Here is a 23260-nt window from a genome sequence, read left to right as displayed (position 1 = left end):
CCTACTAATATACTTTGGAAATTAGCATCTCTTGGCTTATCAGTAAATGTTAGCATTTGAGAGCTGGTTTCTGCTCACATCCTAGAACTTCAGAAGATGGAGACAGTCCTCTTTTTTCCAACAAAACACTCTTGGAAGAGGTAGGCAGTGTCAGCCACAGCCACAACTGTGGTTCCATCCCATAATCTCTAGGTACCCAAGAATACTTGATCTAGACCACCCTTTACAGTTTGGAGCATAAGGGCTTGTCTACACAGGGAAACTTACATGCAGTAAGTTAGTGAATTTATAGCACACTAGGCACTCTATCCTGCCTACCTGTGTAAGCCCTCTTACTGTGCTCTAAAAGTACCCTTTGAGGGAATGATTCTGTCTTGACTAGAAAGAGAATTTGCCTCTTTGGAAGTAATATGCTATGCAGGCACTCTGGTAATTTATCTTCCCTTGTCAGGGCTGGCCAACAACATTTTGGACCCTGATGCTGCCCCCATGCCCCCTCACTTGGCCAAAACTTTGAAAGGTCTCAGTTCTGCCTTCTTCCTGTTCTACTCCTCTCATGGTACTGCCCTGCTACCTACCCCAATAAAGGAGAACTAACAACTTAAAATGCCTTGTTCAAAAATTTTAAGTAACATTTAACTTTCAAACGCCTGAACAGCAAATGTAACTTTTCTTGTCTGAATAGTAAATACTGGCATTTTTATCTCTTTGAATAATCAAAGTGGTGCTTTCTGTTGCTTCTTGGTTGCAAAGATTTGAACTGCTTCCTAAAGGTCCGTAGTCTGGGCCAGCTCATGCTCTATTGAGATGGTTGCAAGGCCAGCCTGCCTCTCCTGTGTCATTGTAGAGCGTAGATGTGTTTGTTTTTATTAACTTCAGCTTGGAGAAGCTGCATTCTCCATTGGCAGGTATTACAGGAAGTGTTAGAAGTATGCACAGAGCAACAAAAGCATTTAGAAAGAGGGTGGTCATCTTATTTGTGTGCACATATTCCAGAACAGACTTTGGAGTTGATCCTGCTGAAATGTATCTTGAAAGGGCTTTCAGTCCCAATGTTGATGCACTCTATCTACACTGCCACTTTACAGCACTCAAACTTGCAGCGCCCGGGGTGTTTTTTCGCACACCTGAGCGAAAAAGTTGCAGCGCTGCAAAATGGCAGTGTAGAAAAGGCCTAACTGAGGATTCTGTTACTGTCATTTACAATAAGGGTATGTCTAAATCTACAATTTTGCAGCGCTGGTTGTTACAGCTGTATTAGTACAGCTGTATAGGGCCAGCGCTGCAGAGTGGCCACACTTACAGCAACCAGCGCTGCAAGTGGTGTTAGATGTGGCCACACTGCAGCGCTGTTGGGCGGCCTCAAGGGGGGTTTGGGGAACACGAGAGCAAACCGGGGAAGGAGACCAGCTTCGCCGCGGTTTGCTCTCGCATTCCCCGAACCCCCCTGCAAACCGCAGGGAAGGAGACCTGCTTGCTCGGGGGTTCGGGGAACGCGAGAGCAAACCGCAGGGAAGGAGACCTGCTTGCACGGGGGTTCGGGGAACGCGAGAGCAAACCGGGGAAGGAGACCTGCTTGATTACCAGAGGTTTCCTCAGGTATGCTGGGATACCTGCTTATTCCACGGAGGTCAAGAAAAGCGCTGGTAAGTGTCTACACTTGATTACCAGCGCTGGATCACCAGCGCTGTATCCTCTACACCCGAGACAAAACGGGAGTACGGCCAGTGCTGCAAACAGGGAGTTGCAGCGCTGGTGATGCCCTGCAGATGTGTACACCTCCTAAGTTGCAGCGCTGTAACCCCCTCACCAGCGCTGCAACTTTGTGATGTAGACAAGCCCTAAGTCTCCTTTATATCACTCTGGCAAGGTAAAGGATCCTTAATTGACTAAGAATGGGAACAATTAACTAAAAATGGGAACATTAGCAGCCTGCCTGCTTAGTTGTTACATTTCTGCTCTGTCTCAGGGATAGCCTGCTTCACACAGCCCTACTCCTCCAAGCCCAGGATGCAGCAACAGTGAGCGAGAGGAACAGAGTGAGTCTCACTGAGGCCTTGGCTACACTGGCACTGTACAGCACTGCAACTTTCTCACTCAGGGATGTGAAAAAACACCCCCCTGAGTGCAGCAGGCTACAGCGCTGCAAAGCGCCAGTGTAAACAGTGCCCCAGAGCTGGAAGCATGGCTCCCAGCACTTCAAGCTAATCCCCACGGGGAGGTGGAGTACCTGCAGCGATGGGAGCGCTCCCGTGGCAGCACTGTACAGCTGCAAGTGTAGCCATACCCTGATTCCCATGCAGGCATCCTCCCAACTGTACCCCCTTAATGTCTCTCCATGGACACAAGCACGTACATGCAGTTGTCCGTCCCCCCCGCAGCAGAGTGCTGGGGGATGGGCTGCTGGGGAAGGGGTGTGTGTTCTACCACAGATTTCTTTGTTTCCCCATTTTTCTGCAGGGGTGCAGAATTCCCCCCCAGGAGTAGCGCCCCCCCATCTTCTCTTCTCCAGACTAAACAATCCCAGTTTTTTTCAATTTTTCCTCATAGATCATGTTTTCTAGACCTTCAATGATTTTTGTTGCTCTCCTCTGGACTTTCTGCAGTTTGTCCACATCTTTTCTGAAATGTACCCAGAATGGGACACACTAATCCAGTTAAGGCTGATCAGCGTGTTGTAGAGTGGAAGAATTACTTCCAGTGTCTTGCTTACAACACTTTTGCTAATAGATCTCAGAATGATGTGTGTTTTTTGAAACAATATTAAATATTTAGCCTGTGATCCAGTATGACCCCCAGATCTTTTTCTGCAGTACTCCTTCCTAGGCAGTCATTTTGTATCTCTGCAATGGATTGTTCCTTCCTAAGTGGAGTACTTTGCATTTGTCTTCAGATCACGTCTCCAGTTTGTCCAATTCATTTTGAATTTTAATTCTATCCACAAAAACACTTGTAACCCCTCCCAGTTTGGTATCATTAAGTGTACTCTTCATAAATTATTTAGATAATAGCATAAAGATATTGAACAGAACTGGACCCAGGACTGCTGTCTTTGGGTCCCTACTCAATATCCTCTTCTTCCTTGACTGTGAACCTCTGATAACTACTCTCTGGGAATGGTTTTCCAACCAGTTACACATTCACTTATAGTAGCTCCACCTAGGCTAGCAGTATTTCCATAGTTTGTCTATGATGAGGTCTTGCAGGACAGTTTCAAAAGCCTTACTGAAGTCAAGATACACCACATCTACTGCTTCCCCCTTATCCACAAGGCTTGTTACCCTGTCAAAGAAAACTATTTGGTCGGTTTGACATGATTTTTCCTTGACAAAACCATGTTTACTGTTTCTTATCCCCTTATTATCTTCTGGACACTTGCTTGATTATTTGCTCCATTGTCTTGGTATGTACAAATTGATTTATCTAGTTTGTGTATTTGAGTTTTTTGATTGCTATTTGAGGCTGAGGCATCTTCAACTGGAGTGGAGTAGTGGCATGCAGATGAGCCTCTCCTCCTAGCAGTCAAGAGCCTGATAACAGCCAAGGGGCAATCTATAGCCCAGCAGCACCCTAGATTTTTCACTAGTTTTTTTTGCTCAAACACTATTTACAAGGTAGGACTATAGATTACCTGAGACCATTAACTTCCTGACTTATGTGTTTTTAAGTTCATAATGTTAAAGCCTTTGAAACTGAATGTGTTTTGCATATAATAGGGCCTATTCCTCCTGTTAAAGCAAAGGGAGTCTTGCTCTTGACTTCATTGAGAACAAGCCTGAGCCTATAGTTTGTAAAGTGCTTCTGGATGTCACTGATGTTGCATAGTATTAAGGATCATTTCTGTAGTGGTCACCCTTAAATGTTATAGTTGTCTTAAGTTACTAATGTACCTCATATTTACAGTATTCCTTGGGTATTTCTTATAGCAAGCATAAGAAATATTGAAAGTAACATTTACCTAGTCATCTAAGGACTTGTCTACACTATGGAGCTGTGTCGATACAGCCTTGTCACTAAAAGTCAGTGAGTGTGAATGCTCTTTTGCAGTATTTTGTTGGCACTTTTGCCAACAAAATGCTTCAGCCCCGCGAGCGGCATAAACTTCGTTGGCAGGAGAACGCTCCTGCTGACAAAACCGTGTTCACGCTGCTGCTTGCATCAGCAAAACTTTTTTTGTCTTTTGTGTGTGTGTGGGGGGCTTAAGTACCCCCGAAAGACACAAGTTTTGGCGACAACTGCACAGTGTAGACATACCCTAAAGCAAAAGCACTTGGTTACTCAACATTCTTTTTGAATGCTAGGCAATAGTAAAGAACGTCTGCACTGTGGGTCTCGGAGTTAGATCTTCAGGGCATTCTGCAGGACCCATCTCTCTTTTTAGTTTAAAAAGGGGATTGAGTGTGACTTAAAGGGGAGTTGATTATTGTGGGGAAACTGTCTTGGTATGTGCTGCAATCTTTTTACAGTGTAGGTAATTGTCCACTGCACAGATTACCAAAGAAGTGATCAATTCATCTTCATTTTCTTAACTTTAAATCAAGTTCAGTTGTCTTTTCTGAAAGAGATCCTCTGAGTTCATTTACAAGTTTATTGGGCTCAGTCATGTTCACTTATCTAGTAGGGAAGAATAATTGCCTCTGCTGCAAGACTATTTCACTGGGTGAAATATTATACCCTGTGTTTAGGCAAGAGGTCAGACTAAATGACGATAAAGGTCCCATTTGGTTATTTTACGAGAGTGCTGTTTCTTAATCTTTTAAATCACATTGAAGACCTATGAAGACAGTTTATAAATCTAGGAAAAATATTTGAACAACTTTATTGCACTAATCTACATAATAATAGATTGCATAGTTGCAATAAAAAAAAGTTTGATCCTAATTTGATTGTAACGACAGTGTTGGTGACAACTTAATTTTTGTAGGTACTGCTCAACTACTATGGCATGACTTAATCACTGCGTCAAGTAAAAACAGACTTTATTTTAAAAATCTTTTGTAGAGATTTCAAATATCTAAATTATAAAAATTACTGAAGTGTGAAAATATATACAATAGTCACATAAATTGTGACTAGAACACGCTACATGGATGTGGTATTTAAAAATTAATTTGTTGTCTGTGATCACTTTTACTAATGAACTGATAATGACGTCTGAGTCAAATTTAATTGAGTGTCCAGTTCTGAAACCACCTTTTGGACACTTGCTTAAGGATAATAGAGGTAAGGTGTTTTAATTTATTTTCCCACCCTCTCTGTAGGAACCTTTTGAGGATGGATATGCAAATGGAGAAGATGGGACTCCTCCTGGGGAAGCTGATGCTACTTATGCTGCAGACAGTAAGGGAATAGTCAAGTTTGGCTGGATAAAAGGTGTATTGGTAAGTAAATATTTGGTATGTCAAACCTTTTAATAGATATGACCTTGCCAGTTACTCTACATATTTTGAGTGAGTGTATTTTTCAGCAAGAATGAAATGTCAGTTGCAGATCTGTTGTGCTAAAAATAATTAAATCAAAGGTTAAGAAACAAGTACAAAATGTACAGGGGAGATATTGAAAAGTAATCTTTGCTAGCTTTTTAGTGCTTCAGGATTTGAAGGGAATGTGACCATCTTCCTTTCACTGCTGTCCCATCACTGGCTTAGGATTTTGATACTGGCAATTATTTTCCCTTTTCTTCCTTCTGTAGATGTCTTCACTTCCTTAGAAATACTTACTGGGTGACTTAATTATGAATCACTCTTATATTGGGGCACTCAATCCTTACCTCAAAATTATACATCAGTTTGGGCCTGGGTAGATTATTTGGATTGAAATGGAAGAAAATTTAATTCTTTTGATATCAAGGGGTGGAAAAAAGCATTATTACACGAAGCAGGTTATTTACATATATTAACTACAAGCATTCTCACTTTCTGAAGTGGTTACAAAAATTTCATCCTCTCTCTCTCAAACTGTAATTTGCAGGAAAATTCAAAACAATAATCTCTTGACATATTCAGCTATATAGAAGTAATTCATGTAGGGTGGGTATTTTTATTGGTTTTTTTTTGTCTTGGATTTAATCAATGAACTTTGCCCTCCCTTCCTTTTCATTAGCTATAATTAAAGGTTATCCATTTTCTTGCTGATATAAACTTGTTGAGAGAAATAGAGTTTAAAGCTGTCAGAGCTCATTTGATTTAAACTTTGTAAGACCAATTACCTGGTCTCCATTGACTTTGTGACCGATAAACTTAAATCCTGGTCTTCAAAGTGTGTAATGCATTTGTTTAAATCTTGACATGAAATTGGTGTAAACTCGCCCTCCCACAAATATATATATTCAGGAAATGCACACTTTTCTCCAAGAAACTTTTTTTAATTAAAAGCTTGCTGGAAGACCCACCTCTTTTGGGATTTGCTTTGTAATCTTGGGCAAAGTCCTCAGAACTGTTCTTTAGTGATTCTTGTCTACTTGAGATATGCTACTCACATGAATAGTTAGAGCCCAGCTATGCATCTGTGTTTCCAGTCCAATTATGTCTCACTGAAGAGCCTTTGAATAGGCTTTCTGGATCTTAGCAAATCCCTAGACATGCCGCTTGTTCTTGGAGCTCCTGGGATTTGAAGAGAGGCACATGTCTCCCAGTCTATACCCACTTGTTAAATAAACATTTCACAACATTGCCAAAAGAGAACAATTTAATTATCAGTTTTAAGACTTGGTGCTAATTTTTATTACTTAAATTCTGTTGAGGAATAAAAACCCCAAAATCAAAATGCAAAAAGGCAATAATAAAAGCCATTCTTTTTAAAAATTGAGTGCAGAAGAGTAGGGTTCAGAAACAAAATGTTCAGGACAGAGTTTTAGAAGAAGCAATATGGCCTGTCCCAGATGCCTTTCCAACTCTTCCTATAACTAAACTGTGCCTGTCCTTGTTTGAAAACAAAGGAGGAACAAAGGGCACTACGTAGGATTGGGAACAGAAGCAGCAGAGGACTATCACCAATGCTCTAATAGACCATTAGAAAGCTGGGATTGTCAGTTTTGCAATGGTGTATACTCTAGCATGAATTTTGAACTCTAGCGAGGAAGAAAAACTTGTTCTCTGTGACCAATTTGGCATTTTTTCTGGAATTGGTCTAGGATCAAAAATATTAAGTTTCTGTTCTTGAATTAGTGTAATTTTCCATCCCTGATGAAGATAAAGTGGGTAAGAAACCTGTGATCAGAAAACAATTCCTAGTTCCCAAGGTATGAAAAATGAAAAACTCCATCCAACCAAACCAGTAACTGTTGTGTATACCTAATAATGTCACTCAGTCATGGAACATTTTAGGAGGGAAAAGGGGCTTTGCTACAGCAACTAATGCATTCTAAATTTAAGTATGAATGTATTTGTAGGTTTAACACGTTGTTTGCAATATCTAGCTGAAATAACTCTATGTGTAAAAACCATGCAATTATGAGAAGATATGTTCTCCTAGGTACGATGTTTGTTGAATATTTGGGGTGTGATGCTCTTCATCAGACTGTCATGGATTGTAGGACAGGCTGGGATAGGTATGTATACAATCTTTTTAAAAATTTGACATCTTATTTAGTTTTAGCAAATGCAGTTATATATATGGAGACTGGGTAACTTCTAAATGAGTTATCAATGATCTATGATTTTAGAGCAATTGGGGAAAGGGGGCTGAATAATACAGATGTGTTGCCTGTTACACAGCATGATCATAACATTCTTAAGAAGCTAAATGGAAAAACTTGCTAGAATGTCTAATCTGACTCCTCTCTTCCATAGCTCTTCAGAGTGAGTTACATATTTTTAGTTTAGGTCTGAAAAGTAGAGATTGATAGATATGGAGAGTATGTGGTAATACTTACACTTTAATTTATCCTTGAAGGCTTACCCCGGAACTGGACTACAAAAAGCCTCACATCTGTAGCAAGTTCTAGGGAGCACAGCTGCTATGCTATTGATAAGAAGGTGCACTGTGTTCTCCTTACCAAATCTGATTAGTTCTCCCTGAATCCCACTGTGCCCAACTCTCTGGAGAAGAAGAGGGTAGTAGGAAAGGAGGTTTCTTCCATATCTGTATAAAAGCTCTGCCCAGCCTAATGTTATCCAAACCTGTTTGGAAAGTACACTCTCTCTCACAATTTTGACACAATGAAGTACAAGGCACATGTACTTTTCTGAAGTTAGCTTTAATTTTTAATATATAACTATATATTTTTTTCTTTTCAAAGCTCTTTCTGTCTTGGTTATTGCAATGGCAACTGTTGTGACAACTATCACAGGATTGTCTACTTCAGCAATAGCTACCAATGGATTTGTAAGAGGAGGTAAAACTACTTTTGTAAATAGTTCTTTGTACTTTAACTGTGACTAAAATTTTGTCCCTTTATAAGATAAGGTTCTGATTTAAATCTGAGTTTCTTCTCCCTTCTCTTTAAGAATGATAAATAAGTGTTGATGGCATGAAGAGAAAATAGCTAAAAGGATTCCCTTTCTAGGAAATATCTGTTGTTCTGCAATGTCTCTCTTACCTCCTCCCACCCCCTCTTTTTAAAGAACAAATTAATTGAATAACTTGCATGGTGGTTCTAATTGGTAACTCACCTTCCCAATTTCACAGAAATGCTGCTTTGTTTTCCTGCAGATTTTTTGGTAGGGGGAGAGAGCTAGTCATTTCCTTGTTGTTTGTTATTGCTATTTAAGTATTTTATAGTTTCAGAACCTAATTAGTGTTCTGTAGTAAGAAATTAGGTTGTTTTTTTTCTTCTTCTTTTTTTTTTTTTATGCAAAAGGCACCTTGGAAACAAAATTGTTTAGGAACAAATCCATATGCTCATATAATTGCTCAATAATGATGTCTTTTTTTTTTTTTAAAAGACATCATTATTTTTAAAAAAATGAATGCTATTAAATAGTCCCCACTTCTGTTACATGGCTGGGTTTAAATTAAACGAGTAATTTTAACTTTTTTTCCTATAGATGAATCCATTGGATGAAATTTATGTATTTCCTGGTAAAAACATATCTATTGTTTCAGAAACATCAGTTGTCCTGTAGTAGAATATATAGTTCTGAAGAAAATAAAACTGAAATATAAGTTCCTGGGTGCACACAATTTTATGATGGCAGCTCTTCCAAAAGAAGTTCAATTGCTCTGAAAAGTTACCCTTTAGATAATGTTAATGCTTTTCTCTCCAGAAGGTATTGGTTTGAGACTAGCACTTTTGTTAGCATGCAGGCTTATGTCCTGTAGCCAGGAACTATGTATCTGCAAAATGATTTTAGTAAGAGCTTAAGGTGTAGGGATAGACTTTACTGTCATGAAATACTTTTGGAGCAGAGTAATCGCTAGTATTCAGCCAGCCATTTTATTATAAAAACCAGTAACAAAGTAAAGCAATAGCAGTTACAAAAAGCTCCTTATGTGCCTATCCCACTCTTCACTATTAGACACGCAGACAAAAATGCCATTATTGCAGGGCAAATAAGACACAGCAGGAACACCAACAACTAAGTGTTAGCCTTGTCACAAGCATAAAATTGTCATTTGGCATTTAGCTGTTAAATGTATCTATTCTAATTAACACTGTTCTTTTCTGTGTATTAAAGAGTAAAGTTATATTCTTGCGTCTCTTCTGGTAGACTCTAGGATTTATTTTTAAATCTATTCCTTCTCGTCCCCTGTCCCATCCTTTTATGCACACGTAATTAATATTTCCTAGTCTGAAACTGATCCGTTACTGGATTCAGAGTATGCTATCTTCAACTTATAACATCCATTATCTGCAACTCTATAGGGCGATACCATTAAGGAAATGTGTGTTGTTTGCCTGCAGATTTATTCTTAAACATTGAGATTTTTTTTTTTAAAAAGAACATGCATTTCTATAGTGTCAAATAATTTCTTTAAATTTTCTATTTTTTTTCAGATGTTGTTCTTCCATTTAGCATCCAATGTCCCATTTTCTGTTTAAAACATTTTTGTGCATGGAAATTAAGACACAGAATATATTTCAAGTTGGATAATATAAAGAAACAGTTTTCAAACTGAATATTTGTCTTCTGGTTGTCATGACGTTCGCAGTGCAGTACAGAAGACTCCCTTGACATCATTTGAAAGCTAAAGAAACTGCAAATCGTATAGACTAGAGATTTATCATAAGACAAAGAATTTTATCAGCTATAACTAGTTTCAGTGTTCATTCTTGTTGAATGCATATGTTAATATATTGTACTAGGTTTTCTTGAATTGTGAGAATTGTTCTATCCAGGCAGTTATAACCCAAGAAATAAGTCATTCTGCACAATTGGTTTGACTACTTTCTATCAAGTTATGAGCTATACCAGTCAATATTTATTTCCAGCATTTCATATAGATTACTTCCTGTTTAATACTAGAAAGGGCTTTCTGACTTTCAACAGATCTTTTAGAAATTCTTTATTGCAAATTAGGAGATTTTCACTTAATGCCACATTTTGAAAATAGAGACAGATATGCCCAGACTTGTGGAGGTGAGTTATGGACCTGACAAAATTACAGCACTTAAGTTTTGAGTAAAAAATGAAATTTCTGAGAATGTACAAGTAAAGTTGACTTAGTTGAAGTTAAAGTTGAAGGCCGGGGGATAAGGGCAGAGTGGGAAGGCCAAAAGAAATGTTGCACCATGTTTTTAGTCCCAAATGATCTTTATGATGAAGACTTTTCAAATTTTCATGTAGTACAAACTTGCTGAAATCTCATGCAATGATTACATCTGAAGAACTTTATTTAGGATTAATGAGCTGCAGTTATACTTCCTAATTGAATTTTTTTTTTTTAGATATAATATTATACTGCAGAAAATTCCATGAAGATCTGTCCTTTTTTTTAAATGATTGTAACCTCCAGTTTTTGATAGGAATGAAGCTTCAGGGTGCTGTTAGTAGCCATTCTGAAAGAAGGAGTTTTGGCTATCTCTCGTTGTTCCCAATGGGCAAAAAGCCAAGCTGTTTTCAGGGAAACTCTGAACAGCTAGGGGGCAAGTACTTTGTAGCATAAGGTAATTGAAACAAAGTAGTATTTCTTGACTATATATGCATTTTTACGCTAATCTCAAATAATATACCTGATGGGTTATTTAAAAAGAAAAAAATAAACAGAACACCAAATTCGTAGATTTACAAACAAGTCATAATTTTTTCAGTGCATGTCAGAGGCACAAGTCCTCACTGAGGAAAATTCTACTTCCATGTTATCTAGAGGTAAAAGTGTGTCTAAGTAACAAAGCATTCAGCCAGCCTCCATCCTTCAAAATTGTTTCGCCTGTTCAGACAGACAAGTATCTGTAAAATTCCAAATCAGTTGTGTACTTGAACCATAAAACTTGGGAAAGTATAATCTCTAGAAATAATTTGTCACTATCTATTACATACTGAGTTTTTAAACAGAAATAAGGAAAGTAGTTGAGATTTATTATTTGTATTATCATAGTTCCTAGGATTTAAAAATTTCCTTGATGCTTGTGACTTTGCTGCCCATATGAATAATTACAGCTCTGTTGGTGTCCAGAGTTCTAAAGCGTTTTCATACAATTTTTCTTTAGGAGGAGCATATTATTTAATTTCCAGAAGCCTGGGACCTGAATTCGGTGGTGCAATAGGCCTAATCTTCGCATTTGCTAATGCTGTTGCTGTAGCCATGTATGTGGTTGGTTTTGCAGAGACAGTTGTAGAACTGCTGCAGGTAAATAAATTGCATTTGCTAATCTGTATGACTACCCTGACTTTATGCTAATTTTTATTTTGGTTAACAGCAGCATGTATTGATACAGGTTTAGGATGTGCTGCAATATTACTTTTCATATTAATACACTGTTGAATTATGACACATTCAGTTTTTATCAAGTTTTTTGAATTTTGCCTTTTTAGAGTGAGACTAAGCTAAAATTGTAATAAAAATCAAATTCAGTTTAAAAAAAATATAATGAAATATGAGTTACTAATAAGCATTTTATTGTTGTCAAGCAGTCCTTTTAAAGCTTAAAATGAATGGCTGTCTTGTAGAATGTTCCCAAGTTTCTTTTAAAGGATCTACAAAGATTTAAAAATGGGCAGAAAATAATAGAATGAACTTAACTAAAAATTACAAGTACGATCTAATTTCCCTGGGGCAGAATTTGATTGAGAAAAATCTTAATTTATGCTTAGTGAAAAGAAAAGAACCTGGAACATGATAATGTAGGAACAGACTTGGGAATAATACCAAAAATGTCTGTATAGCAATATGGCATCAAGAGAAGGCCAGTGTATTTTCTGGGTTGTATACACAGAGGTGTCAGTACACATAATGATAAGGAGGTAATATCCCTCTCTATATCAATCCTATGGTATAACCACACCGGGCATATAATAGATTATTCAGTTTGGTGCAATACATTACCATAAAGCTATTGGTAAATAAGAGATAATTCAGATGAGTGACAGCAATGATTGAGGGTTTAAAGAGCTAAATATATATAATTTGGCAAATGACTGCTGAAGATGCTGGGGTACATAAATCTACAAATATTTGAAAGGTGTAAACATTAAGGAAGAAGAGTAGTTATAGTAGTATGAGAGGAGTGGGCTGGGGATGTAAATGTTCCTTTTCTTAATGCCATCTGAATACCAGCAAGGATTTCCCAATTATAAATTGTATTAGCTTGTAGAATAGTCTTTGAAAGAAAGTAGTGGAGGTTCCTTTCTAGCAATATTTAAAACTAGTAAAGCGCACACGTGCCTAGATACTTCAGAACCTTTGTAAATGTAATACAGAGGATGATCTTGCGTTGGTAGGAAGATGAGTTAAGGTTTTCCTTCATCTCTAGCTGCTGTTGTGTCACACAGGCTCTCATATATTTCTAAGTCGGGTGTAATATAGAGTTAAGTGATGGTAATTGAGTTCTTAAACATATTAGTAGGAAAAAAAAACTACTACTTAAGAGGTGCCATAAGAAAAGCTCTAGAATCCGTGAACCCCCTATCTACAGAGCAGTTATAGCGTGAAGAACAGTAGAGGCACAGCACTGTGGAAGGCTTTGTATTGTCATCAAGGAGCAGCTTGTGGATGTTAGTTCTGTGACTGGCTTCTTTATGGAGCCTGTCAATAATGTTGCTGGCTGATATCTCTTCTGTTGGTTGAAAGCAGTCAATCCTGTTTACTCATTTTCATGTGAATGGGACCACTAGCTATTTCATTTAATCCTCTGAACAATCCTCAGCTGGTCCTATTTTTTGTTCTGACATCAGCAGGTTTGAACCAATGGTGTAAAAGCAATCTATTTTTATTCAATTTCTAAACCACTACTCCCTCTATATCATGTAGTAGGAAAAATACATTCTGCACTGTATGTAATTGTCTTTAAAATTGTTCTCTTCTAGGAAAATGGTGCACTTATGTTGGATCAGATGAATGACATCAGAATTATAGGAGCCATCACAGTACTTGTATTGTTGGGTATCTCTGTAGCAGGAATGGAATGGGAAGCAAAAGTAAGTAACTATGATCTAAAATTTAAAATGGTGACACTACTTATATGAAGACACTAGGGGAGCTCATATAGTCTTATTATGTATGTTCTGTTCCAGATTCTGTTGATACTTTTTAATATACATTTGTACTTAGTACACACCTCTCTCTGTCCATGTCGGAAAGAAAGAGAAGAGGCCATGGATGTGGTTTAAATAGGTCATAAATTTATTCAGTTATAATGTCTGAGAGTTCCTGGCAACAAATTGTAGTGTAGGAAAGAGGAGTTTGGCTCCCTGCTGTTTAATACGTAAAAATCTCAACCCCTTTCTTCAGTTCCTTTTAAGGGAGGCCAGGAAAAGGAGGGGAGCCAGTCTCAGCGGATGAGATGTAGGAGCCCCAAGCCCCCTTTACTTAGCTCCCTGATGGGAAGCTGTACTTCCAATCCATTTTATCCAACAACTGTATCCCTTCCATCCATACTGAGTACCTGCACTGGACATCTGCCACAAGTTTTTTACATATTAATTGTGACATTAGAACCTAACCTCCCTATTCCACTGCTCTGAATCCTAGACCAGCTGTGGGGAAGGAAAAAAAAAAGAAACCCAACCCATACCATGCCAGCCAATCTGGGAGCCATGGAGGAAATTTTCCCTTCACTGCTACAGAAAAAGAGGCAACTAGCATAATGTTCACAGTGGGTCAAAATGGAACGCAGTCCTTTTGCCAAGTACAGAGTGGGTGCTGCCAGCGCAATCCTGGTACAGAGGGTATCTACCAGTCTGCATGGGGTATAATATCTCCTCACTTTTCCAGACAGCACAAAGGGCAGTGCAGTGACCTAGTCCTAACCTGGCCCAAGCTGTTTCCTGGCCTTCCTGTGTACGTGCTTGTAATCTTTCCCCTATTTACTTACCTGCTGTAAAGCAGCCCTTAAAGGGGAAACACACTCACATGCATAAATGTTTAAAATCAGCATATAATATGGATACTGTCCACAACTTGGTGGATAATACAGTTAGGTGACCACATAAATTGTTCTCTTTCCTCTCACATTGGAGAGCTATTAATCTGGATGTTGTTCATGGGTTTAGACCTGCTCAGTCCACTACAATTAAATTTAGGTTCCCATCTCCCCCTTCTGCATGACTTCATATTCCTTGTGCTAGATTGCTATGCACTATACTCTGATCCTAGCTTACGCTCCCTCCACCTAAAAGAGCAGCTTCAGACCCACTGATCTCCACAAACATTTCCACTGGAGTCAGAATTTTCTTTGACTGCTGGAAACCTCAAATGACCTAGATTTTTGGTAACTGGAAGACTGAGGTTTCCTTTTAAAGATAGATTGAGGATTCTGTATGCTGAATCTACTTTCATGCATGTGGTGGAGCAGTTGCTATGGCCTGCCCTAGCCCAGCTTGCCACTTTCACCACATCTTCCACTCAATATGCTCGCTTTATGGCTGAGTAGTTTAGCACACCTTCCACTTTGCTTGTTCCCAGTGTCCTTTCTTTATGCCTCCCCACAGTGTCAGTGCCACCTCCCATTTTAATATCTTCCCTGAATCACTCAAGAAATGGCTTGATCTACATTTTTAACCACAATAGATCTCAAAAATCATATCTTCCCTTTTATGGTAGATGGCAATAATGATGATGATGACCTGATCATTTTCTGTAACTAAGAATTCACCAGAAACATTGTGTTTGATGTACATATTATTTGGCATATCATCCTTCCTGACACTGTTATCCAAGCTGATTTGATCTTTATAGTCCAGATGAAGAAAGAAGGTATCCTTAGTACATTTTAAGTAAATTTTTAGCAGTAGGTTATCCAGGGAAAGGGAATTTCTCTCCAGGTAATCCAGTAGCAATGCCAGCAGCAATTCACAAATAACTTAAAAACAAAACAGAACCCAAGATTCTTAGTGTGTTCTCTGGATGTTGCCCATTTTGGAGATAATTTTTTTAAAGCACTTCATTTCAATTTCTATTGAAAAATATTTTTATTAATGTATATAAATGAAGTTTATAATCTTCATTTTCCAGTACTCTGCTCAGGTAGTCTCCAGTGTCTACTGTTTTATACTTATTCATGTTGGTGGAGTGCACATACAAGTCCAATGGACAATGCTGAACTCCTAAATCTTTACCATTAACTTGTTTCAGTCTCTGTTAGTGCCTCCAAAGTAATTGGCAAAACTTTTGAAGCCATCATACTAAAATCTGTAGCAATATTTTCACATTGCTCAGCAAAAATAACAACTGGACAACAATGGCACATGGTATATGCTTGCCCACATAGTGCTTCTGTGCCAAGGAGAAACAAACTTGAACCACAAGACCACTAGAATATCTCTTTTCCTGGAGAAACAGAGCCCGCCTCTCAGAGCAACTTACACCCTGGGAAAGACTTACCTTAAGGCCAATTGGCTCAGTTACCAGAAGGAAGCAGCAGACTTCTGGTGGGAGATAAATTAAATATTTTGATAATGATCTACTCTCCAAACACTTTTCATCTACATTTATATGCAACTTAAAACAACAGCAAGGTACTAATATTTTGCGCTCAATAATGGCATTCCGGTGCACAGAAGACACTTGTGTTGGTGGACATCCATCTCCTAATTCACAAAATGGTTTGAAAAATGCTGTAATCCTGATCACACCATACTGATTTCGCAGATTCTAGTTCCTTGGGCTAATAAACATAGCAGATAGCAAACTGCAGGATCTCTATTTCTGAATGCTTCGCTTTACTGTGACCCCTAAATTCCTCTGATGATCACAGATTTGATATTTCAACTTGAGAGTCTAAGCCACAAGTATGGGTACCTTTGGGAGGTACTCTTGGGAGGTACTCTAACTTTCTTTTCAAATCTCTGAAATCTTCTAGAGCAGGGGTAGGCAAACTAGAGCATGCGTGCCGAAGGTGGCACGCGAGCTGACTTTCAGTGGCACTCACACTGCCCAGGTCCTGGCCACTGGTCTAGGGGGCTCTGCATTGTAATTTTAAATGAAGCTTCTTAAACATTTTAAAAACCTTATTTGCTTTACATACAACAATAGTTTAGTTATATATTATAGACTAATAGAGAGAGACCTTCTAAAAACGTTAAAATGTATTACTGGCATGCAAAACCTTTAGAATGAATAAATAAAAACTTGGCACACCACTTCTGAAAGATTGCCGACCCCTGTCCTAGAGCAAGCAAGAGCATTTGGGAAAAATCATTTACGTGTATGTAGACTTTTTGGCCTAAATCCCCTCGGACTCTGTTGGAGAAAATCTAACTTCTTGTAGATGGCCTCCTTGAGGGATTAAACCCTGTTTACCCAAAGATTCATTTCTCCATTATTGGGGTTGTTAATCAGAGTTGTGGCAGCAGAACCCCCCCACCCTCACCCCTGTCTGTTTGTCAGTCTTGCACAGGGGAGACTAATAGAAACATGGAACTGCAAACCTTTTTCTGCAGACCCTTTTTACATTCCCCTAGTGGATGCCTGGCCATATTTCAGTATTGCAGTTCAGTTGTAAGAGTAAGTGACTTGGGAGCTCTGTCTTATAAAATCCCATCTTCAATTGTTCTGTGGAAGAAGAGGTTGTTTGAGGGCATGACCTGACTCTGTGCATGGACAGACAAAAGAGTTGAAATGAAAACCATCTTTTCCTTACACACTCAGGTCCAAATACACCCCTACCCCAATATAATGCTGTCTTCGGGAGCCAAAAAATCTTACTGCATTATAGGTGAAACTTATATCGAACTTGCTTTGATCCACCGGAGTGCGCAACCCCGCCAGCCCCGGAGCCCTGCTTTACCACGTTATATCTGAATTCGCATTATATCAGGGTAGAGGTCTGTCATGAATAAACTTTGAACATTGGATGTGAAGTGGACTCTTAAGTTTGAGACCCCTCTTCTTGGGGATAAGACAAAATGACTATATGCTTTTCATGGTTGGTTTGTAAGACACCTCTTAGGGCTCGTCCAGACTAGGGGGGGGGAAATCGATCTTAGATACGCAACTTCAGCTACGTGAATAACGTAGCTGAAGTCGAATATCTAAGATCGAATTACTCACCCGTCCAGACGGCGCGGGACCGATGTCCATGGCTCTCCATGTCGATTCCGGAACTCCGTTCGGGTTGATGGAGTTCCGGAATCGATATAAGCGCGCTCGGGGATCGATATAGCGCGTCTAGATTAGACGCGCTATATCGATCCCCGAGCAATCGATTTTAACCCGCCGATACGGCGGGGTAGTCTGGACGAGGGCTTAGATATGCGAAAGTGTATTCTGCAAAGAGTTTATTAAAGTTTTGGGCTGAAAAGCAAGACTTTGACCAATGAGACTAGCAGTCTGGCCACTTAAAATTTTCCAGTTCCATCATCAAGTACTACAGGATGGACATTTCTTTTTTAGTTCTTCGAGCTGTCCTAGATCTGAACAAAGCAAGCAAATAAAATTAAAGCTGTTTTTTAAAAAAAGGGCATTTTTCATTCTTCGTAGAGGGATTTGTTGCTTTGTATTTGATTCTTCCTTCTATAGGATTTGGCTTTTTACTGCTTGCTGCTTCCCATGGGTAATGGCAAGACCGGTGGATACCAGTGTACGAAAAGGAAAACTAGCGTCTATACCTGTAACTTCTATTTCTCATCATTGAACATATTGTTTGCTGTGGAGCAGGCCTTCTTTCTAGATCAGATTGTTTCTAGGACTGATCTCTACAAACCTGATTTATTTATTTTATGTAGTGGTCTTAATTTTTTCAACTTAGTTTCTATAGCTTCAGGTTAGGATGTAACCTTCTGAAGTCCTCTTATTTTGCTGCAACAATCCAGCTGAGGGGAGCCTAATGCTGTGGGGAATGAGTGGATCTTATTACATGACTGATTTCAAGCTCAGATAGTGTATTCTGTTATGAAAATTCAAAGGGCACAGCAAACTGTTTTTCCCCTTTGCAGTTCAACTGTAAAATTCCGAAACAGCGTATTGCCGAAAACTTTCTCATTTTGTCTGTGGAATATTTAAAAAATATAATTATTTAAACAATAGCAGTCATGATGCTATCAAGCAGTTTGTGCCTAGAAATTGACTTTTTAAAAATCAAGTTTGTTTGCAAAACTTTGTTAGAAAAATGAATGAACACTGTTTTGAATTCAAATCTTCCTCTGTACTTTTTGCAACCCAGTTATATTGCATGAGAATCAGGAAATCAGCTAGTCTGAATTGATTAAAACAACAAAAGTAAAACTGGTGTGATTAACTTTGATTTTTCAGTAATATCAAGTGTTGAAATCTCAAATAACAAACATAATGTTTGTTAATTTTTGTAGTCACTTAATCACTATTTATATACATTGGCAGTTTGTAGGAGAATATGTGGAGAAACCAATTTTTATTGCTTCCACCTGGTTGTAGACATTAATAAAGATCATTACACCTTCCCAGAATTTTAGGACTTATCCTTTTTCATTCAAGGCCAGTTTAATTCTTAACTTTGTTATAATTCTCCTTTTTAGAAATCTGCTCACTTTCTCTTTTCTCCTCTTCCCTGTGTGTGGGTTGTTGTTTTTGTTTTGTTTTTTGTTTTTTGTTTTGTTGGTCATGTTGTTTTCCACATGACTTATCTAAATCTAATAAGTGAAAATGGACTCACAAAGATTTAAAGTAACTTATTAGGACCACATCTTTTAGCTCACAGAGTATATGGTAGCTACATGACTTTGATTGTAACTTTTAAAATTTCAGGCACAGATTGTTCTGCTGGTGATCCTGCTATTTGCTGTCGGTGACTTTATCATAGGAACATTTATTCCACTGGATAGCAAGAAGGTTAAAGGTTTCTTTGGTTATAAAGGTATGCTTATAACACTTGAGTACAAACAACTTCACAGGAAAAATGAGTTAAAATTCACGTTTTGCTGAAATGTAGTTCTATGTTGCTGTACTTTTTTGTATTTCAATATTGCAAAGTGAGAGAGTTCTAACCGCAAAAAAGTTTCTTTGTGGGTAGCCCAGTTTTTCCTAATTCCTCCATACACTTTATGTATTCACATTCCTAAAGCTTCTTTAAACCTGGTAATTTTTATTATTAGCTTCATTTAGATTGTTTTCATGTCAGAACTAGGTATTTTATTTTTAGTATTACTTTAAGAGAGATTTCTGTTCTACTTTGCTGACTTTATTATTTTGAGGCTGGAAAGACATTCTAAGGGTTTCCAAGTGTAAAATATTGCCATTTAAACACTTATGTAATTTATATGCAAATACTATGATCTCAGGCCATGGTTAGTTTGTCTGTTTTTATTTGCTTTCACATAACTGCTTTAGGTGGAATTGATAAATATTGAGATTGTTTACAAACACAGTATAGGATAATACATTTTAACAAATTCCTTTCTCTAACAGCTGAAATATTTACTGAGAATTTTGGACCAGATTTCCGAGCGGATGAAACTTTCTTTTCTGTATTTGCTATTTTCTTTCCTGCTGCAACTGGCATTCTGGCTGGTGCAAATATCTCAGGTGATCTTGCAGTAAGTAGTATGTTATCATATTACTGCTTAATGTACAGTTTGCATATTTACTTGTACTGCAAGTATTCATTAAAATGTTTCTTTCAGGATCCCCAATCAGCCATACCTAAAGGAACACTGTTGGCCATCTTAATTACCACAATAGTTTACATGGGAATTGCAGTATCTGTAGGTAAATGGTTGATTTTTACTTATTAATTCCTGAAGTATGCTTTGATATAGTTACAACATGTTTTGCTGTAGCTATGTTTTTAGCTTTATAGGCAGAATGTATAGTGATACCTATAACTAATGTTTGTAGGGAGAAATTCACCCAGATTTGACTGAGGTTTGGGATAACCCCCAGAAAATCATTATTTCCACTTGCAGAGTAGAACTTGTCCTTAAAGCTTTGAACGGTCGATTTGCACTAGGCATGCTCCAAAGCCTCACTGAGATGCCACTCTTTATCCCCCCTTTTTTACCCCCACCCCCAATCTTTTAATCTAGAGAATGGTCCACTGGGCTGGGAGTCTGAGTTCAGTAGGAGACCATGAGTTCAAATGCCTGTTCTGTAGATTGGCATTAATATTTGAGTATTTCACAACATTAAATATTAAGCTTATGGTCACTTCTGGCAGAAAAAAACCCAGGTTGCTCACATGGTAGACCCAAGTCTCATCTCCTTAGCTACGCTGTCTTTCAGAATAATGTATCAGATCTCTGGCTGCTGCTGCTCTAACCCCAAGACAACACTCCCTGCCCAGAGCTAGAAATCTTGGTATCCATCCATGTTACAGCCCTTTAAACTTAGACAACATTCTCATGACTAGCACATATCTATGTAACTCAATGCCAAATTATTGTTGCTTTCTAGTGGCCGTTCCACATAAAGAATAATGGCCTACTACTGCTATTTGTTCTTCCTTTTTAGATCAAGTAGAGGTCTGTGCTGTGAATCCAAATGTCTTGCGTTCAAACCTTTTTGATTATATGATGGAGACGGTGAAAAGCAATAAGGGACTGACTACACTGCATTTTAAAACTGGTGGCAGCAAGTCTCAGTGCCCGAGTCTGCAGACTCAGGCTTGCACTATGATGCTAAAAACCAGGTTGGAGCTCTGGTTCTGAAGCCCATCTTCCTCCCTAGCTGTAGATCCCAAGCTCCAGCTTGAGCTCAAACATCTTCATTGCTGTTTTTAGCACTATGGCACAAGCCTCAGTCTGTAGACCAGGGCTCTGAGACTTGGTGCCACAGGTTTTAAAATGTAATGTAGGCAAAGATTAAGGTTGACAGTATCCACTAATTTTGGGTACCCAATTTTAGACACCTAGGACCTAAGTTATCAGAGTACATAGCATTATATAGTACTTCACATATTCAAGAACGGCTCCCATTGACTTTAGCTGCAACTGTGAGCACTCTGCACTTCTGCAAGTCAGACCCAGGATATCAAGTTGGGCACCCAGAAAATGAGGAATAGATAGTGGATACCTCCGAAAAGTTTGGTTTAAGTGGCTTTCCCAGCATCACATCAGAATTCTGTGGCAGAGGCAGGAACAGAATAGAATAGAGTTTTGCAAAGCAGCATTCAGCTGCCTTAACAATGAGAGCTCCTTTTCTCTTCCTACAGTCACCTGCCTCATTCATTACCTGCCTTCTCACTTCTACAATGAATGAAGCAGTGGTCCTTCAAACAACATGTCTTCATTACATAGCCCTAATTGATTCCCAAAGTACAGTCTCTCTTGTGCTCTGAATGAAGGAGGGGTACTGTGGAAAAAGTAGCCTTTATTTACATGATTACATACTATCATAATGCATACACATTAGGCCAGTGGGCATCATGGGTATTTGTTGATAGCAGGGATACAGTCAGGAATCATGGGTTCCATTCCATCCTCTGGAGGTGAAGCTGTAGTAGTCCTAGACCCTGTCCCTTTCAATGTGTCCTTGACTCTTCCCCATTTCTAGCTCCTCATTCCAGTCCTATTCTCTGTACCTAACTAATTCCAGTCTCCACTCTTTAGGATTCTTGTCCCATTTTAGTCAGGCTCTTGCCACCTCTTCATTTCAATCAGGCAGCTTTCTCCCACGTGCTGCCCGGGTGTCAGCAGAATGTCTATTGAGACTGCTGCAAATGCCCAGGTTTCAGTTCTGGTATCCAGGCCAGAGCTGCAAGTGTGAGGAAGGTCCTGTTAAGCCCTGGGCTTGGAGCATGTCCAGGGCAAATGAAATCTTTGGGGAAATCAGCTGCGAACATCTAATATGTCTTTACTTAAATTGTGCAAACTTTTTCTTCTTTTTTCTTTTTTTTTTTTTTAAAGGTTTATAACTTGGTGAACTTTTGGGTCCATTTTCCTTTGGATAGCAAAAGAGGCACATCTCTGATACAAAAACCACCCCTTCCAAACTTTGAAGCCCTTATCCAAAGCACGGGGGCTCTAGAACTTTTCAAAGTAAAGATCAGTGAAAATTTTAATATGGATAAAACAGTGTATTTTTCACTAATCTCATTCTCAACTTACTTGAGTGTTTTGGCTGACATCTTCCAAAAAAGTTATCCTGAGGCAGATAATTGGCATGGAAAATTTCAGCCCAAATGGTTAAGATATGGCCATTTTTTTTTATAAGCAGCTGAAAACAGAGATTTTAATAAAAAATGTTAGTTAACCTTAATATGCAGTGCTAGCAATCCCCTCCATGATAGTTTTGTGTTGAAGTTTACTTACTTCATAGCTGCTTATAGCTGAATACAATGTGTGAATATTTAATATATATACAGAAATATTTCAACAGAAAAATTAAATTGAAATCACTGAGCGTCATTTTAGAAATTAAATCTCATTCTGATAACTTTCAGAGGTAATAAACTGGTGAAATATTTCCTTTTCAATGGAGAAGCTATCTAAGCTATCAGATATCCCATTCTATGTTTTCTTTTATTCCTAAAATGTTCTTGTCATTCTTTCCTTGAAGAAACTTGATCTGTAGATCAGCAAAGACTAAGAGAATTGGCTTAATTCAGTCTTTAAAACTCCTAATTAAATAAATCTGTTTCCCCTTAAATAGTAGATACTACTGGCCATTAGCCAAGCTCTATTTAACTTAATTTCAAGAATTAAAAGGTTAAACAATAACCATTTTACTAAAGATAAAAGAGCTAAAATGTCAAAGTAGTGATCTGCATGTTTTATATAGCAGGGTTTTTGAAACTGAGTTTATTGAATAG

General features: G+C 38.4%; 1 protein-coding gene across 2 annotated transcripts in view; it reads left to right on the top strand.

The window, feature by feature from the left end:
• SLC12A2 (solute carrier family 12 member 2) overlaps window positions 1-23260 on the top strand; it is a 117610-nt gene that overhangs the window by 31649 nt on the left and 62701 nt on the right. For both annotated transcript variants that reach the window (XM_030566993.1, XM_030566992.1), the window contains exons 2-9: window positions 5262-5381; window positions 7474-7549; window positions 8240-8335; window positions 11591-11730; window positions 13407-13517; window positions 19261-19369; window positions 19921-20048; window positions 20136-20220. In XM_030566993.1, coding sequence (XP_030422853.1) covers window positions 5262-5381; window positions 7474-7549; window positions 8240-8335; window positions 11591-11730; window positions 13407-13517; window positions 19261-19369; window positions 19921-20048; window positions 20136-20220 — 865 coding nt within the window. The remainder of the gene's footprint in view (window positions 1-5261; window positions 5382-7473; window positions 7550-8239; window positions 8336-11590; window positions 11731-13406; window positions 13518-19260; window positions 19370-19920; window positions 20049-20135; window positions 20221-23260) is intronic.

This window comes from Gopherus evgoodei, chromosome 6 (assembly GCF_007399415.2).
Source record: "Gopherus evgoodei ecotype Sinaloan lineage chromosome 6, rGopEvg1_v1.p, whole genome shotgun sequence".
Lineage (NCBI taxonomy): Eukaryota > Metazoa > Chordata > Testudines > Testudinidae > Gopherus > Gopherus evgoodei.
Note: the sequence above shows the minus strand (reverse complement) of the source record. Positions and strands in the feature narration are given on the sequence as shown.